The sequence below is a fragment of the Schizophyllum commune genome, assembly GCF_000143185.2.
Source record: "Schizophyllum commune H4-8 unplaced genomic scaffold SCHCOscaffold_11, whole genome shotgun sequence".
In the NCBI taxonomy this organism is placed as follows: Eukaryota; Fungi; Basidiomycota; class Agaricomycetes; order Agaricales; family Schizophyllaceae; genus Schizophyllum; species Schizophyllum commune.
The window spans coordinates 100,457-119,193 of NW_026089548.1; the positions used below are offsets into that span (position 1 = coordinate 100,457).

Below are 18,737 nucleotides of genomic sequence, written 5' to 3' on the forward strand. Positions count from 1 at the left end.
AAGTCCCGTTTTGATTTCTTTTTGTCGTTTTTGTGTATCCTCGCTGACCCGCACCGTCCCGACAGCTTCCTTCGAGGAGGAAACGTGGTAGGTAGTTCTGGATTAACGGGGACAATGCGCGCGACACGCGCTTAGATATGTGTTTTCTTGGGTCTCTGTACATTAGATTTTTCTTGTACTTCTTGTTGTACGGACTCCAGTTTCAATTGTACTTCTTGATTTCTTGGATGGTTTAGGACGATGCCAAGTGACCTAAGAAGCGATAAATTATGCTGCGCGACCGCCTTAGTGGTCGGCCAGTTGAACGCTGCTCGGCGGCGTGCTCGCGTGGGTTGCACGTGACCGTCGGCCACTGCCGGTTGTGGTTCGACTTAGCGAGTCGTGCTTGCTCGCGATAGCGGCGCAAAAATCTCCGTCGTGGAACGAGCTGGATCGGCAGCCTATCTCCCCCACACCAAAAATGTCGGCGACCTCGCCGGTGTGGAGTTCAGGAGCAGGTAGAAATTTATGAAATTGCGGCAGAGGGCGCGGATATCGCGTCCCTGACCGGCCAAGCGGTCGTGATATAAGATCGGAGCACGCTGGACGGATGAGTCCAACCCACTACAACGATTCGTTCCTTCATCTCCCTCAATGGCCAACAAATACCAGCGCGATCTCTTCGATCAGTTTCTTGCGCTTCTGCCTTCAGCTTCTGCGGTGCTCAAGACCGCGCTCCGCGAGGTCGCGCACTGCGACCTTCCCGCCGCCAGGAAGATCGTCAAGTATCTCAAGACACACGTGGAGGAGCTGCGCGCGCTCGACGCCAAGGTCGTCGAGCATTATGAGGGCAACAAGGAGAAGTTGGTTGCCGCGCTCGATGGGGTCATGGTGCGTGTTCGGATCGTCGCTGATCGCCTCCCATCTCACACTGAGCGTTGCAGGTCATCATGGACTTCAAGCAGGTCCATGACAAGCGGCCGATCATGGCCCACTGCCTGACCGTCTGCTACACGGCGACGGACAGTCTGGCACCCGGGGAGTCTGCGGACGACTTCTACCGCGGCCTGTCGGCCACGAAGCGATCTCTGCAGGAGATCGTCTCGAAGGTGCGTCGTCGGACGTTATTTTTCGTCTAACTAGACTGATTCATTGTTTTTCCCAGCTCAAGGCCGAGGAGACTGCCTCCAAGGACGCCGACGACGTCGTCATGCACGACGCCGACGCTCCCGCCGTGGCGGAGTCGTCGAAGGGCAAGGGGAAGGCCCGCCGCAACCGCAAGGGCGCGGCGCCCGGTCCCTCCGCTCCCGACGCTTCTGAGCCATCGGCCCCCATCGCGGACAGTCTTGCTGTCGCGGCGGAGTCTGGATCTTTGAAGCGCTCCGGATCACCTACGGAGGGCGACCGTCCTGCTAAGGTGCGTCCAGCTCTGTCGCTTTTTCGTTGTGTGGGGCTAACCCAAGTTCCATCTCAGATGTACGTCTGGGACGCCTCGGCGTCCGGCTTCTCTCAGTACGGCACCCAAGGCCTTATGGTCGAGGGCATGTACGGAGCGAACCCGATTGCCACGGCGCTTGGTGAAGGTGCAAGTGCGATCTTCGATCGCGCGAACACTCTCGGACGCCAGTCGTACGGGGACGGTGAGTTCGATCTAGGCGTGGTCGTCCATAGCCTGGCGCAGGTCACGGCGGTCCTGAACGCGTCCGCCTTGAACCTTGGCGCGCTGTGCGCTGCACACACCGCGATGGACGGCACGCGCCGCACTCTGTCGAAGGTGTACCGCCGCGCAACGGCGCGCGAGGTCTTCAGCAAGTTCGACGCGGTACGTGGTCTGAATCGATGTGTTTGTAATGGTACTCATTCGAGCTTATAGTCGGACAACGAAGGCGTGCCGGGCTCGCGTCGCACCAGCCGTTCTACGGGCTCGGAGACGGTGCAGAAGGTCGACGATGAGGCGCGCGCGAAGCGCGATGCTTCTCCGGCGACCGCTGCACGCGCCGAGGCGGCGTTGACGAACGCTCTGGCCGCTGACTCGGAGGCCGAGCTGGACGACGCCATTTCCGAGGCTGGCAAGGCCAAGGCTCCTCAGGTCACCGAGGGAGCCAGCAACGCCGCCGAGGCGATGGAGGTTGACAGCGCCGCCCCCAAGAAGAAGGAGGCGTCGCGCTCGTCCAGCCGCGCGGCCAAGAAGTCCAGCAAGCCCACCACGCGCTCGAGCGCGAAGGAGACGGAGGAGGAGACCCCTGCCATCGCTACCCTGCCCGCTGCGTAGGCGGCTCGGTCTGGATTGTTGACTCGCACGTATACCCAGTCACTCGTTATGTCCGATGTTCGTTTTCCACCCGCTCTGACCCTTACACCGCCTGGTGTGGGCTGAGCAGGGCTTGGTTTATTTATTTTCTGCAGCCTCGCGTTCGGGACGCGGCACCACACTCGTTTACTATCAGATAGCCGTGTACTTAGGACTGTGTAGTCGAGGCATACCTATTCAATGAATTTTGTTTTGTTTTCACGAAGTCTGAGCCTGAAAGCGCCTGAACCAGCAATATCTGGGCCTCAGAGGGCTCGTGAAGATTGCGGTCGCCAATCCAGACTGACTCGTGAAGAGTTGTACCCGGTGCGGCGCATGTGCGTACACCTTCGGTGTATGGCCTTTATTTTGCCATTTTATTCATCTCCCTTTGCCCACCTGCGGCACGGACTTTCTCCGTAGGCTTGATGGTCCTCCGGGACCGGCGCTCGCCAGGTTCGGGGGTTGGGGAGGGTTCCCTGTTCGGGGTTTCGTCGGGGGCGTTGTCCAGGAAGCCCGGAGGCTCACTGACTTCGATGCCTTCCGACTCGGACTGGTGGTCGTCGTCCTCACGGTCCCGACGGTCAAGATCGTCTCGGCTGTCCGGTCGCACCTGCGCGTCGACTTCCGGCTCATCAGGGAACGAGAAGTCAGGTAGGGGTTGCGCCGGCATAGCGTCGTCGATTTCCTTGAGGATTCCGTCGTCCAAGTCCGCGAGCCCATCAGGACTCACTTGGGCGACTTCGTCCTCGTCCGGCTCGTCCGAGGCCATGAGTTTCTCGAGCTCGTCCGGAGACAAGTCGATTAATGAGTGTATTTCGTCGGGCAAGGTTATAGAGGCCCGAGATCGGTAGGGCAACACTCTAAATGCTCCGACCTTATTTTGAAAGACGGTTCCGTCTAGTTCTGCCACAATATAAGAGCCACCGAGTGTCCGCCGTATGACCACCATGGGTCCGTGGTAGCGTGGTAGCATCCTGTCACTGTGTGATTTCTCGATGCGAGTATTCCGGACCAGCACTAAGCTGCCTGGTTTAAAGTCGAGCAGTTTGATAACATGCCCGTATTCGCGTTCATAGCGGTGAAGGCGCTCAAGCTTTTCCTTCTCGACTCGAGAGCGGACAAGGCCTACTTCCGCATGATGTTTCGCTAAGGCTCGGGCCCGGTACCCAATCAACTCCTCGCGCGTAAGTGTGCGCAGGGGATAGTCAATGAGCCAGGTCGCTTCGGCGATGTCAAATGGCAGGAGCGGGTGCGCTCCTGTCACAAGGAAATATGGCGATACTCCGAGTCGCTTCCGTAAGGTTACGCGGTCGGCCCACCACACAAAGTGTAGGTGGTTATACCATTTGTTTAGCTGCGGTCCGCAGGCTTTCGCTAGCGACTGCCGGATATCCCAATGTACTTGTTCAACTTTTCCATTGGCTTGAGAGTTATAGGCCGATATGCGGACATGGCGGACGCCATACTCTTTAGAAATCCAGCGCATAGCGGACTTCATAAGGGACGCATTATCGGTCACGATTTCCTCGGGACAACCCCATCTACAGAGTATTTCCTCGAGTATAAATTTAGCTATAGTAACCGCGTTCTCAATGCGAAGCGCGCGGCCTTCCAGCCAATTAGAGAGACTGTCCCTTGCATGGACAATGTATTTGAAGCCTCTCGATGCGGGCGTCATGTGCATGGTGTCTATGTGGACGACCTGGAATAAAGATGGCGTGAAAGTTACCACCGGCGGTATGCGCGCTAGTGCTTTCAAGCGTTCTTGACAAGGGTGGCACGTCTGTATGAACCACTCCACGTCTTCGTTCAGTCCAGGCCAATAGAACCGCACTGACAGCAGTTGTTGTGTCGCGTACACTCCTCGATGGCCTAAGCTATCATGCGCTTGTTGCAGCATTTCGATGCGCTTATTTTGAGGCACATAGAGTTGTGGTAGCTCATCTCGTTCGACGCGATAGAGTTTCCCACCAGATACGACATAATTCCTTCGCAGCCGCTCGGCTATCGGAGCCGCGAGGTCGAAGGCGGACTTGTTTGTGGCAAAGTCCGGGTTTTCCACCCATCTGAGCCAGGTCTCAAGGTCCTGATCAAGGAGTCGGTGTTTATTCTTCCGCGACGCGGTAGGATACTCCACAAGCTGCTCATATATGGAGAGGGGGTCGGGCGTATGGATCGTCATGCAATAATAATCGCTAGACTCTCCGAACCCGGCGTCCTTCAGTTGTGCAGAGCGTATGCGATTAAATTCCGCTGTTTCCAGCTTAGCACGCTCTAGCTCGACGTCGAAGTCCCCCACACCATGAGCTATTCCCTCAGGTAGCGTTTGTTCGACCGCCCAAGTGGGCAAAGGGTGAGGCAATCCCTCGGGGATTGACTCAGAAGAAATTAGCGTCTGGACCTGGGTTGGCTCGTCGCGTCGCCTGAGTCCGTCGGCCATTTCCGAAAGGACCAACTCGGCGACTGCCGATGCGTCCGTTGGCTTTAAGTGGTGGTATTTTTCCAGTTCCTGCACCAGATGTTCCTTGCCCGAAGTCTCGGTACACTCGGACCCGGAGGGTCGAACGACGGAGACTGGACCGCTTTGTAGGTACAGTACGTGGGGTAGCGTCGCGGCGGCACGGTCGGCCTTAGGTCCGGAGTCGCCGGCAGCTAAGTACTGCTCGACGTCCCCTTCCATTCCTGGCCACCACATGCGACTAGAAATGAGGGCGAGTAATTCCTCGGCTTCCCCATTAATGCTAGCCTCACGCGCGGCGTTCATAATGAACCACCGGTCGCGCGGCCATATGAGTAGAGCGGTGCGACCACCCTGTAGTATCTTGTAGATTCGGCCGGTCTTTGTCATGCGATACTCAGTAGCGAGCTTGCACAACTGTTCCCAGCGTTCCTCGGTGATATCCACCGGGTTCCAGTTGAAGTAATCGCGTAGGTCCCATAGTAGATCATCGAGCTCAAGATATTCTTTCGAACGCGGGAACTCGCGATACTTCGCTAGAGTCTCCTCGTCGTTCAGGTTCAGGATCGGGTCCGGTAGGCGGATAGGACCTTTCCGTCTAGAGGGCTCAGCCTGGTTAAATACGAACAGACCGGGCGCGCTCTGAGTGATTTTAGGATTAAGCCATTCATCCTTGAATTGGGTAAAAGCCTCCTTAACTCGACGAGCCTTCGCAAAGACCTTGTCTCGATCTAGCTCGTCAAGTTCGGTATGGAGGTAGCCTCCGCGTGTATCGATTTTATCTCGGAAGTCTTCGATAGGCAAGGTGTCGTCAGGCAGACCATCCTTGACTTCGAATCCATCCAAGCCTTGTGGCTCATCTTCCTCCTCGTCCGCCGGATCTCGCACTGGATCTCCTTGTTGCCACGGCCGCCGCGATAGTGCGTCCGCTATTGCATGGGATTTTCCAGGTACATGGCGAAGCGTGAAGTGGAAGAACAAGACTTGCTCGATCCACCGGTTGACATTGGCGTTGGGGCCGCAGCCTGGATTACTGAGCATGCCCTTGAGGAACTTAGCATCAGTCTCCACGACCAGTTTCCGGCACCCAACAAGCCAGTGATACGCGCTCTGTAAGGCCTTCATGACGCCAAACAGTTCACGCTTAGGTTGAGAGAACCTAGCCTCTCGCTCTGTCAAGAGCATTGATCCGAAGCGACAGTAGTAGAACTCCTTTACATCACTCGGATTTATTTGTAGGATGAACCAACCGACCGCTATATAGGATGTGTCAACGCCGAGGACAGTGTCCCAGTCCGTCTTATAACTGACGGGCTTCAGCGGCGGACTCTTTAATAGAGCGGTTTTTAGTTCGTTTTGCGCGTAGCTCTGAGGTAGCTCCCACGCAAAGGGTACGCCATTACGCGTGAGCATCACCAAAGGATCTGCCTTGACGGCGTAGTCCTTTATGAACATTCGGAAAACACCGGTGAGGCCGAGGAACTGCCGGACTTCAGAGACGTCGTGGCAAGGGCCCCAGCGTTCAATGACGCCTACGCGGTCCTCTTCCGGTCGTCGGCCCTCGTATGTACACAGATGTCCAACGACTAGTATTTGAAGGGCTATCAAAAGCGACTTAAGACCCGAAAAGGTACCGCCTGAATATCCCATATGTTGTAACACTCTGTTGACGTTGAGCAAGTGCTCCCAAACAAAGCGTCGGATGCCTGGATTTTCCGGGATAGTCTCAAAGGACCCGTCCGGAAGCTCATAGCGGGTTTCCGGGCCTCGTATCGGTACATCATCGATATAAGGAATCGTTATGTCCGGTATAAGAGGCCGTAGGATAGTTGTGACATCGTCGTGGAATATAGGGACCGCATTAGTCCATCCCATTGGCAATGTCCGAAGTCTAAACGCTCCGAAGGGCGTCTGAAAGGTAGTCAAGTCGCGAGAGGACTCGGCGAGTAGCCGCTCGTCGTAACCGACATATAAATCGAGTATACCGCCACAGGCGCGACCAGCGAACCAATTGGCTAAGTCATCGGTCGCCGGGGGTACACCAGAGTGCGCGATGGTAACCGCATTTAAGGGCTCAAGGCTATGAACAAGTCGGAGGCTCTTGCCATCCTTCTTAACCACGCAGAACCACTTCGAGCGGTAGGAAGAATTAGAGGGCTCGTACACGCCAGCCTTAATCTTCTTGAGAATAATCGCACAGATTTCCTCATACAATCCAGGCGGAATGGGGATATTGCGCTCTACCCAAGGCTTATGCGGTACGACCGGTATTGAGACAGGAGGGAAGAAGTCCTCACGGAAGCTTCCTCGCTGCTCATCGTTCCAAGCAAAGGTCTTGTTGTGGGCGCAATACATCCAATCCCTTAGTTTACATTCTTCTGGCGAAAGCAGGTCGCCGTGAAGTTTATGTACCTGTTCCCGACGCTCAGCGGTATATCTTCCGGTGGGCGTGAACTCGGGTGGATTGGTAGGCAGTTGTGGCATATCCTTCTCAGGATCGCCGAGGATGTGGCGCTCGATGCGGAATTCCTCCGGTACAGTGCCGTATACAGGCCGCACCTTGAGAGCCACTGGTTTATATTTCCTTCCAGCGAAGACGGCTGCGTCTACGTCCGGTTGCTGGGGAAGTGCATCCACTGCTCGCTGAATCACCGTATCTACAGTGCAGGGCACGCTGGACGGTTGGTTCTGACATCCCTCTCGGCCATTGACAGTCCGCGAAGTAAAGGTACTCGCTGATTCCGCCTCCGGTCCGTGAAAGAAGTTGTATAAAATAGTCTTGTCCTTCTCGCCCTTGATTTGGTCCGCGTTCAGGGACGCTTGCAAAAAGGCAGATTGAAGGTTGATCTGTGTGAAGGTCGTCGACGCTTGCGGTCGCATGACGCTACGGATTATGATTTCTTGATTTTCGTCCATCTCGATTTGTAGAGCCGCTTCTCCCTGATCCTCGAGAGAAGAGATCAGTTCGCAGAAGCGTCCGGAAAACCCGGATGAGCGCGGACGTGCTCAGGAATTACGCCTCGGGCGTATGTGTGCATAGTAACCTTATTGCCAGTGTTAGGGCAAGTAATGGTCACCTCCTGGTTGCCGTCGCGGTCATTGGTATATACGGACTCGCACAGAGTATCAAAAGGTCTCCCTAATAATACTCGGAAGGCGCCGGTGTCCGATATGTGGCACTGCAAGTACACCGTGATCCCAGCGAAGTCAAAGGGAATATTCCTCGCTAGGCCCAAGGTCGAGTTGACCTGGTTATTGGCGCTTTGCATGCGTATGGTAACAGTCGGATCGTAGGAAGCGCCGCGGTCTCGCGCGCAATCCTTAGACATGGATACGATTTGTGAACCACTATCCAAGATACTTTCGTCCGGACCATTGTTGTTAATATTCGGCCAGACGGTACGCAGTGTCGCCGAAGGTTCGCCCGCGAAGATGACATCGGAGCGACCGCGTTCGGGCAGACTCTGGTAGACCTCAAGTCGGGCGTCGATCTGCACATAGGACCCGATGGGTACCTTAGTGTGGGCGCACGACGGTAGCTCGACCGTCGTGGTAATGACCTCGTTCTCGAGCGCGGCCCAATTCACCTGAACTGGATCGTCGGACTCGCTACCTCGGCCGAGATTGGGGCGCTGTCCTTGGGCATAACCCAATTCTTTGCGTTGGTACGCTTCAGTGAGCAAAGCCACACGCAGGACCTTGCCAAAATTGTCGTCGATCTCGCGCTTCCTAGTCAACAATTTCCTTAGAAGGTCTTGTAGAGTAGGACTGACTCCCAGAAATTCACGCAGCGTAATTCCGGTCATCGGGCACTTGGTCGACAATAATTTCTCTAAGACATCTTCCGAGTCTACAGAGGTTTGTATAGGAGCCTGGACCTTCGCCGCGGGCTTCGCGCGACTTGCTTCACCGGGCGCTGCGCCGGGCTTAACAGGTAACGCAGAAGGGCGTTGGTCAATGGGTATAAATCGCGTCTCGGGCACAGAGCGATAGGGATGAGCAGGACCGGCCTGCGGTACAGGGCCGGGCTGCGAATTCGTAGTCTTAGCATTGGGCGCCTTCGCAGGCGTCGCGTACACGGACTTGTTTGTATTTTGTGGCAACGAACTAGCTGCTGGTTTTAACTGGCTCTCATCACGCCCCCAGCGTTTGTCAAGGTATTGGGCGTGAATCCCTGAACCCATCAAAAACCCTGGGACGACCCCTCCTGGACCGACGGTGGCTGAGCCATCTCGCCGACAGGCGGGTTGTTGTAATGCGCGATCTGCTCCGGGGAGAGCTGCTCGGTGAACTCGTCCCATCCGGGAGGAACGTCCAAGCCTGAGTCTAGTATGACACTCGGCTGTTGCTGCGGGATGCCCCACATGCCTGAGTTGGTGTATTGACCAATGTAGTTCATGAAGGGAGCGACCACATATTGGTTAACAGCCGCTTTCATTTGCTGCCACTTAGTACGCATCGGCAGGTCAAGCGGACCATTGCGACGCGGTATAATTTCGCCTGACCTAGTGCGGAAGCCTCCAGCGTTATCGGGTACGATCTCGCCGGACTTAATCGCATTCTGACAATCAGGGCAATTGTTCATGAAGTGGCCGACCTCGCCACACCAGTTGCAAGTGTATTGAGGTCGAGGGGGACCGCGCTGGCCGCCACCATAATTATTTTGGGGTCGGTTGAACGATCCAGGGTAGTTGGGCCGGAACCCACCGCCTTGCGGGGCGGCGCTGTTCGTGTTGAGCGACAGCTGGTTGGTGAGGCGCTGAATAGTCTCTTGGATCATCGCGAAGTTCTGATCGGACTTGGTACGTCCTTGAGCGAGCTCGGTATGAACTTCGGACTGTAGACTACGTATAGCGGTCTTAGTTTCCTTTTCGCCTTGGCTAGCGCGCTCAGCAAATTCATGGAAATCCTGCTCGAGTTTAACTAAGCGAGATTCACTGTCGCCCGAGTAGGATGCCGCGTGCGAGGCGGAAGCCACGGAGGTCTTGATAGACGCGACGGGATAAGCGTCGCCAATGGCGTTCTGAGCTGCAGTAAAACCGCGGCGCCAGACTTCGCGCATGGTGGCAACAATATCTTCCCATCGGTAACCTCCTTCGACGATGGATGTGTTAGTCGGCCGTTCCGGAGGATTCGCGTTTTCCTTGCCGGGTACCTCAAGACTGCTCGACTTGCCGACCAACATCATGTCGAGGGTCGCAAGGAACTGAGGCGTGCAGACAGCGGCGAGGCGCGAGCAGACTTCAAAATTCGAAATCTTGTAGTTGCTACGGCCGAGTTTGAGAATACACGGTGCAAAGCGACGGAGGAACACGTTTCCACGAGTCCCATCCTGCTCGCCAAGTCCGCGGAACTCGCTACAGATTTGGCTGAGCTCTGCAAGCGTTCCGGACTGCTGACCCGATATTTCAGGGTACTGTTCCAGGATCGCTTTAACAAAGTCCTCCCATGGTTTGTTTTTGAATGCGAGCGCCAGCTCCTCCCACAAGATGCGCGTAGCAGTCTTTTTAGCGTGGAGAGGCGCCTTAGCGATTTTGTCCGCGTCGGACGTGATCCCGTGATCTTTGAGGTATGTATCAAGATCTCGTAGGAACAAAGGCAAGCCACTCATATCATCCTCGTCGAAGCGAGGGGCGTCAGACGCCGTATGAGAGTAGCGAGCGGTAGACATTGGTTTGGGAATGTAAGTAGAAGTCGAAGTCGGAATAGAAGGAACGGGACGAGATACTGGAGTCGAATTCGGAGTCGGAATGATTCTGGAAGCTGGAGTCGGAGTCGGTTCTTCGGTCGAGGCTGGTTCGGTACGGTCGCGAGTCGGAAATAATTCAGAGAGAGACGGAGTCGAATCGTCGGACAGAGAGCTCAAGGGGGATGAAGCGCGTGGACCCTGTGTCGCGGCCGGTTCGGGCTCGATGGAAAGACGAGAGAATGAAGCAGAGAGGTCGTTGGCGACCGAGAGAGAAGTAGGAGAAGGAGGGTTCGGTTCTGTGTCCTCAGGGAAAGCACCTGGTAAGGTGTCGTCCGCTTTGGATGTTTCTACCGGACGTTGGGTAACGGATTTCCGGGGTGATGCTGATCGCGATGGGCGACTGGCTTGTTCCGCTAGACGCGCTCGCTCTTTGGCCTTTCTCTTGGATCGCTCGGATGTAGAGCTATCCCAGTCCGGTCTTAGAGCCGAGAGGCTGGATTTTTGTCCAGGAGCCGTCGTGACGGTACCCGAAAACACAAGTAGAATTGGAGAGGGCCTTAATATGACTCTCGAAGTTCGCTCAGCAGCTAGTAATTTGCTGGCTAACACAGAAATATCCCCTCGCGGTGGGCTCCAGATGATGGGATCGTACGCTCACGAATGACGCGTAGTACAGTCTAGCTAGACGATCCACACAACCAAACACCAACAACCACGATAGCAATGAACACGCTAGACTGGAGGCGCTACGAGAGCGGGCGAGTCCGAGTATTTATATTACTAGGGGATAGATTGTGTTGTTTATGCCAGTTCCAGACGAGCTGGACCAAAGCGAGAAGTCGAGTGGGGCAATCGGACGTCTCGGCGTTCTTACGAGCGCTTTCGGGTTTGATGGAAGTTCACAAGGCAGTTTAATGCGCTCGGAAGTTCAGGCTTTTATGATGTGTAAAGTGCGGGTTAACGCGGTTGTGTTTATTTGGTGTGGTGTGTAGGTACTAGGGCTTCTCTGCGCCGGGGCGGGAAAAGTCCCCGAATCGTATGTAGGTCTCGGTATATAACTTGAACGCGTCGTCTCGGCCGTCCAGACCGCGCGGTAACACACAATGCCTATCTCTGAGTCAAAATCCAACTATAACGCCTATCCGCGCGTTCTCCTGTCCGAATAATCGCGCAATGACTGCGGTTCCTGGCGGTAGAGCGGTTGACTGGTCGGGTATCCTCCTGCGCCGCGATGCCGGGCGCGATTCCACACTTGTTGATGTTTACCAAGGCAAGGCCGGCCTGGTTTCCACCCGTTCCCTTGTGCGCGACGCGGCTCAGAGGCCTGCGCGGCGGGGAGCGTACAGTCTGGACTGTCGATACGCGGGGAGCGAAGCCCTTGCCGGGGCGGACAGCGCTTGGCGGCGCCGACGCTCGGTTCGGAGTTCAACTCGGCGATGTCCGAGATCACGAGCTCGGACCCGAAGTTCCGGTCTCGGACCCGAAGTCACGTGTAGTCACGTTGATGGTTCGAGTTCCGCTTGCGCGGTGCTCTGCGTGTCTCCGCATGACGGCGAGCAGCAGGAAGGCTTGTCCGAGCCCCAACAATAATCTAGATTCTCTTGACACAGCAGGGCAAGAGGACTGAAGGCTTGAGGCGCGTATAGCGCGGCTACTTGATTAAGTAGGGCCCGCCAGAGGACTCGCAGGATGTCATCGACGACGCGCAGACTCGTGATCAGGCGCCGAAGAGCTCGCTGCTATCCTTGGTCAGTCATTGCAGACGGATAGTGCTGCGGACTAGTAGTATTGAAGGTTAGGAAGCGTGGCGCTCCTGGTTTTCTATGTCATAAAATACCCCCGACGCGCCCGTTGTACAGTCGCGACGTCGGTGCAGTATATACGGATCCGCCCATACAATCTAGACCAAGTCGACTATATATCGCTTGTTTATGTATGTTTTTCCGCGTTTTTCAGCCGCAGGGCGTATCAGTATCGAGCCACTGGATGCGCATGACCAAAGTGCCTAGCTCGAGGGCAATCCCCAGAAGCAACTTGTCAGCGAAGATCGGTCACCCCAAAATACGACTGTCGAGTGCGGTCGCTATCGCGCGCCGTCTAGCGGGCGTTAGGAATGATCTTCCTGCTTCATTGTGTGCGACTCTACCTTCTACTAGAATGAACTAGCGGTCCCTCATGACCTGCTTAGGACTCGATGGATTTACAACGGTCCAGTGGCCTTCCCGCTTTACTGGGGAGTTCAGTCGTCTGACTAGCGCGTATCACGTTGGCGCTTGGATTGCTCTGGTCATGTCCAAGAGTGCGAGTTCATAGGTATGACGATACACGCGCCGTTCGTTTCTACCCTACGTGAGTTTCTCGACGTTTTCCCTTTTCTGCCATCCACCTCAAATTGACCTTCACCATTCTGTACGCGTATCCTTCCATTTCCTCATCCTCCATTGCAGTAACTCGTCACCGACTCCGACGCAGCCAGCCTCGATGAGTCATCGGGGCACTCGACACCGATGCACGGCGCCATCCAGTGCGTGCCGCAGATGCAGTCGCGCTTCGATTGGCAGTTCTCCGCGGCACATTTACGAGCGCAGGCTGGGGAGGGGTATAGTGCGAGTGGGATGGGCGTGAGCGGAGCAAGGGGGAGGGTGACGTTGATATGAAGGTAAGCGCGAGGGTGAACAAGGGAGGTTTTCTTTACTCACGCGTGAGCGTGTTCAGCCCGTCCTGCGCTGCGAGCGCGACTTCCGAGAGCGCGACGAAGAGAAAAAGCTTCCAAGGCGCATTGTATAATCACGTCTTCCTGTGGCGATCGCAAGAAGGTGCGCTACAGCCCTGTATCTTCCGCGCATTATATAGCTCACATTCATCTGGCGGGTGCCTTCAGGTACAGTGCCTCTGTCCCTGCTTGTCACTCAGAACGCCGCGGACGTTCATGACGGGCTCCTCGGCGATGCATAATTCATCGACAAGGAGATGAGTACGCATACTCAGTTCTCTGTGATGGTGAAGCTTCCCTGCGACATCTCGAACAACAGGGCTCCGTCGAAGCCGAAAAGCGTCTGCAAGCGTGGCGCTGCTCTAGCTCCCTGAGTGATCAGCATCTGTTTCCTCTGTCAACATCTCTCATCCCTTGATTCCCGCGCGAGTCTCGCTGTCTCCTGTGATGGGTTAGAGCCGGGTTGTTCTCCAATACCATTGGAGCATCATATGTTTGTCCAAAAAGAGTCATAGAATCTTGCGAGAGGTCCTAGCAGGAATCGAACCTGCGTTAGTGGAATTCGAATGGCCGAATGCAGTACATCAGAATCCACTGTGATAACCGCTACACTATAGGACCATGACTGCAGCGTTGGGTACTTGTCCCTTGTCGATGGATAATCTAGTTTAGTGGTCGTTCATGTGCTCGATACGCGTTCCTTCACCTCGACGGGGTCGATCACACAGGGCATTGAAGTCGGAAGAGTGTCACGTTGAAGGGTACCCCTGTAGCAAGCAGGGAAATGCCATTTCGAAGGATGCAGAGTGAGGTACCTGCCTTGACGAGACCGTGTCCCAGCGCTTACTCCTGTCCATCTCGCTGTGCTTCACTTTGTGCGCAACCTGCATTCGATGCGGCTCGAGGACAGTGGACGCAGCGTATCAGGCGTCGTGGCAGTTCCAAGACGCCCCCGTAGATGTATACCCTGGCATCCTCTGCCACCCATGGCTTCTTGCTGATAGGAAAGAAGCTAGGGCATCCTGCTTATATACCTGGCTCGTCCCTCTACAGCTTTGGTAGTGGTGCTACAGCCTTGAGGACTTGCTCTACAGCAGCTCAACGTCGTATTGTCTGAAGAATTACCCACTCAGAGGGCTACCGTGCTAGCCTCGAGCGCTACGTGTGCGTAGCGCGACGGAAATTCCTTGTGTATTCAATCTTGACATCAGCGACACTGACGACACGATACATCTTCTTTCCCACCTATCTCTGAACACGACATTAGGGGTGAACGGTGCAAGCAACCGGCAGAAAATCCATCAAATGGTCTTCGACAAGAGCGCGAACCCACTCTCGCCGCAGGCTGCGGTCGAGGCCGTGCAAGCGTAGTCAATGAGTCGCACGAGGCGTGGTACTTTCATGTGACTCAGAATAGATCCTGGCGACGCATATGAATCAAATACCGCCGGAAGAGCGCAAAGCGGGACATGAGAGCGGGAGACAAGCAGGTTCGTGAACGTGACGCTGCTTGTCGAATTCGAGTCACGCACGCCACAAAATGAGCAGCCGGTCCGAAGGCCCGATGTTCATGTTGAACTTCCCAACTGGGTTTGATTCCGCTCCCCCAGCTTGCTCCCGCGGAAGCAATCTGAAGTCCTCCTCCAATCGAGATCTATCTCAGAACAGCCGCCGTGCTTTTGGGATATCATCCGGTTTTCTATCTTGTGAAGTTGAAGGAGGGAAAGAAGAACTACTCAAGTCGCAAGCGGAATTCAATTGCCTTTATTCGAGCAAGCAGGACAACGGTACGAGAGCAGACAATATCTACAGCGCGAGAAAGCTAACAATACGGTAGGTGAACGGCGAGATACAGAGATACGATCGGAAGATGCAAGAGCACTTGGAGTACGATATACACGGTACAGAGCGGGAACAACAGGACGTACGAACCACGGTGATACATTTAGGAGACAAATAAGTGGAATGGTGGATGGTGTAGGAGCTTTCCAGGTGCGTCGTGCGCACCCCCTTCATTTGATTGTGATGCTGACCGCGGTAGGTAGTTGCGCCAGAGTCGACTTCGCCCTAGCCAAGCATTCGCGACGCCTTCCCCTCTTCGTATCCCCGGCCAGGCAGCGGATCGTCACCCGCTGGCCCTACCGCGCGGCACCATTACTCGCTGATGCCGCGTCCCCCTCAGGCTGGGCACGTTGCAGCGTCCTGCGGCCTGCCCAGTTTGAGGGGGAGAGGATGTCGATATACCGAGGCGTCTCATGGGACGTTGACGGGAGGATTCAGCCAGCGTGTCTGCATCGTAACATGCTTGGGTTGTCGAGGTGTGGGGTGCGAGCGGATGCAGGCGCGGACGCTGGCGGCCGGAGGTTGAGTTGGATTTCTGGCGGCCTCTGCGGGCGGACGACGGGGTGCCCATTGTTTCGAGCACCGTCGATGGTGCGGGATGGGTCAAGACGAGAAAGGAAGTCGGATGGCGATGTTGCGCCGGGAGGGTTCTGGATGTCGATGTTGTGGTCATCTGCACGGCTTTGCAGGTGCGTGGTTGAGCGCTTCTCGTGAGCGCGTAGCTGACTCCCCTCCCTCGCCAGATTCCTCGGGTTATGTCTCTGCAAGACTCGTCAGCGATACTGCGCACGCTTGGAATCCCCGAACCACTCACCTAAATCTTCCGGCCGGAGGTCAGACAACAAGCCGTCACATCCTTATCTCCTGCGCTGCCGCGCCTGCGGTGGCTTGGTCAACCATGGGCTCTTCGCGGCCTTCTCCTTGTACGACCCAGACGTCTGCCGCGGCACCGACTTCGCCTTTGGCTTGGGCTGCGGCTTCTCCTTCTCCTTCACCTCCACGGGCGCAGTGCCGGCCTCGCCCTTGACGACATCGACCTCCTGCACCGCCGCCCGCTTCTTCCCAACAACCCGACGCACACACTTGATGCACAGCTTGTACACCCACTTCACGGCGCGCCACGGCGACTGCAGGACGCGCACGACCTGCGGCGGGCGCACCGACTGGCGGTAGTCGAAGATGTAGTTGAGGAGCTCGTGGAGGACGGCCTCCTCCGAGCGGCCGCGGCGGAGTAGAGCGAGCTTGCGCTGCGCGTGGCCTGGAGAGCCGCGCCGCTTGAAGACGTCCCAGATGTGGGATGGGCGTTCTGTGGAGCGCGGCGTCAGCTCCGGTCCATAGAGAGCGAGGAAGGGGGGACGTACCGTGCTCGTCGGCGAGGAAGAGCCAGAGCCCGATGGCTGACAGTTGGATGAACTCGCCCTGGAAGACCGTCAGCGATCGAACATCGAGAAGATTCGGAGAACGGTGACGTACGAATGCGGAGAGGAGGGCGAGGCAGAAGCCAGGGAGTTTAAAGAGGATGAAGAGGAAGATGCAGGGGGTGATCTCCGCGAAGTCGAGGATGATGGCGGCCGTGGTGCGGCCCTTGAAGCGGACCGACCAGTCGCGGCGCGCGAGGACTATGGCGGACGTTAGCGAAGGGACTGGGACGAGACCAGAGGAGAACGTACCATGCGAGTCCAACCAAGAGGCGATGCTGGCGCGATAGGACGCGGCGCAGAAGAGGGTGGTCGTGACGTTCTGGATGAAGAGCTCGGCATTGTTGATGGAGAGTGCCGGGATCAGCGAGCTCAGCAGCTGGGCTAGCGGCGTCGAGAGGTACAGCATGGTTGTGTGCGCGGTCTCGAGGTTGTACACGGCGTCCCTGTCGGGGAGGACGTGCTTGACCACGTCAACGGCGGTATACAGGGCGAGGCGGAGGACACGCTTGGCCACGTCGACGACGAGCTCGAAGACGCGGCAGGAGACGAGCGTAATCACGCCGACAGTGATCTTGAGGGCGTGGCGGAGGACGAGCAGGATGTGGGTGATCCGGCAGATGACTTGGGTGACTGCGCGGTGGACCTTGGTGATGGTCTTGTCGATGACTTGGGTGGTTGCGCGTGGGAGCTCAGCAATGGTCAGGAGGATGAAGTGGGCGGCTCGGGAGGCTGTGCGCTGGAGCTGGGCGGCAGTCAGGTACGTGACTGCATAGTGCCCTGCGAGTCTACTTACGGATGCAACAGACGAGAGAGGCCATCGAAGGGTACGTGCGGATGAGGATGGGGAAAATTCTGCGGGCTGCAGGATCGTGTCAGCACAGGTCGCCGACGAAGACGCAGTTCACACACGCACCCAGCCACTATAGAGCCCGCGCGCTGCCATGTAGACATGCAGCTTGTAGTTATCCGAGTCGGTGGACATGGGAATGGCATGCGAACGACCCTCCCAGTTGAAGCGCATCATCTTCATGACGGGCGGGCGGACGCGGACATCGAGCTGCTTGTCGGGTCAGAAGGCTGGTACGGTAGGAGGCACATCGAACGCACTGCAATGGGAACGTCGTGGGTGACGCGAGGGGGAGGGGTGCGAATGTAGACGAGGATGGGCGAGACCGATTTGGTGGGGGCGTTCTCAGGGGTGATGGTGAATGGGGTCTGAGGGATCATCAGCACGGGCGTGCGCAGGGAGGGGGGCTCGGCGCTCACCGTATCAACGGCGTAGCCGACGAGGAGCATGAGGGAGAGGATCTGGAGGTAGACGAGGTAGTAGGCAATGAAGATGTGGTCGTACTGGGTCCAGTCGGGTTGCTGGTCAACGATGACGGCGATGCGGGGGAGGTCGGCGTTGTACTCCTTTGTGGCGATCTCGCGGGGCTCGGGGATGGCCATGGCGGGGATCTCGAGGAACGGTAGCGAGGGCGCCGAAGGCTTGCCCAGCTCGTCTGCGGACTCGAGGGTCTCCATGAGCTGCGCCAGAAATGATGTCCAGGAATTGTCGATGTCGTGGAAGCATCCGACGGGGGTAAAGTCGGACGAGATGAGCGGGCACTGGTCTCGGTGCGCAATCTGGTCGATGATGAAGTTGTGCTCGACGATGTTTTGACGGCGCTCGAACAGCGACAAGCTATTGCCACTGCTGTCCCCGACTGGGGATGCCTGCATCAGGCCGATGATGACTGGAGAGACGAGCATATTGGTCTGCTCGTCCTGGATGGTGTTGAGTGCTTGCTTTCAGTCGAAGTGGAAGTTCAGGACAAGAGCAATGTCGTGGGTTTATGGCGCAGGGGAGGGCGTCTAAATCCAGGGGGTTGTTGATAGCTGTTGTGGCGCCTAAGTGATTTGTTATCTGTGCAGTGCAGATTCTTTATTGTGATTTTTCCTGATGGCGGCGCGGAGTGCGAATTGCCGACTGAATTGCGCATCGCGGTTCCCCGCCGCGTGATGCTGAGAGACTGAGCGGCGTGAATGGTTCGGAAGACTGACTCGCCATTGCCTGCGTTCGAGTGGTCAGCATGTGAGCCTGCAGGCGAGTCTGGGCAGTGCAGCGTACCGCCATGAACCTGACGAGGCTCAGAGTCGACCAACGCGGAACCGCTACGCACGCAGGGAATTTGGGGTCCAAGGTATATCCGCCTCTTTTCCAGAACTCTACGCGGGGTGCGCCCACCATCGTATGCGGACCTCCCGGTTTGAACATACCTTTCCTGGACGAGTGGACCATCCTTCTTTCGGACGAAATTACGATACTCAGTACTCCCGTGCCCCTCGTACGGACAGCGCGT

General features: G+C 56.5%; 2 protein-coding genes and 1 non-coding gene across 3 annotated transcripts; 1 reads left to right on the forward strand and 2 right to left on the reverse strand.

Annotated features, from left to right (window-relative positions):
- Window positions 1-13,658: 13,658 nt before the first annotated feature.
- On the reverse strand, window positions 13,659-13,753 carry SCHCODRAFT_t224. Its single transcript has one exon. It is a non-coding gene; the product is annotated as a tRNA-Gln (tRNA).
- A 1,207-nt stretch (window positions 13,754-14,960) lies between these two features.
- On the forward strand, window positions 14,961-15,733 carry SCHCODRAFT_02065510 (uncharacterized protein). The gene has a single exon (XM_050341666.1). It carries the CDS (start codon window positions 15,098-15,100, stop codon window positions 15,686-15,688), a length of 591 nt encoding a protein of 196 aa, XP_050198080.1. The 5' UTR covers window positions 14,961-15,097; the 3' UTR covers window positions 15,689-15,733.
- Window positions 15,595-18,252, reverse strand: SCHCODRAFT_02638093 (uncharacterized protein). Its single transcript, XM_050346008.1, has 6 exons — window positions 17,662-18,252; window positions 17,503-17,610; window positions 17,309-17,452; window positions 17,189-17,254; window positions 15,789-17,137; window positions 15,595-15,735 (listed from the first exon to the last, which is right to left on the reverse strand). Exons 1-5 carry the CDS (start codon window positions 18,145-18,147, stop codon window positions 15,824-15,826), a joined length of 2,118 nt encoding a protein of 705 aa, XP_050198081.1. The 5' UTR covers window positions 18,148-18,252; the 3' UTR covers window positions 15,595-15,735; window positions 15,789-15,823.
- Window positions 18,253-18,737: the final 485 nt, after the last annotated feature.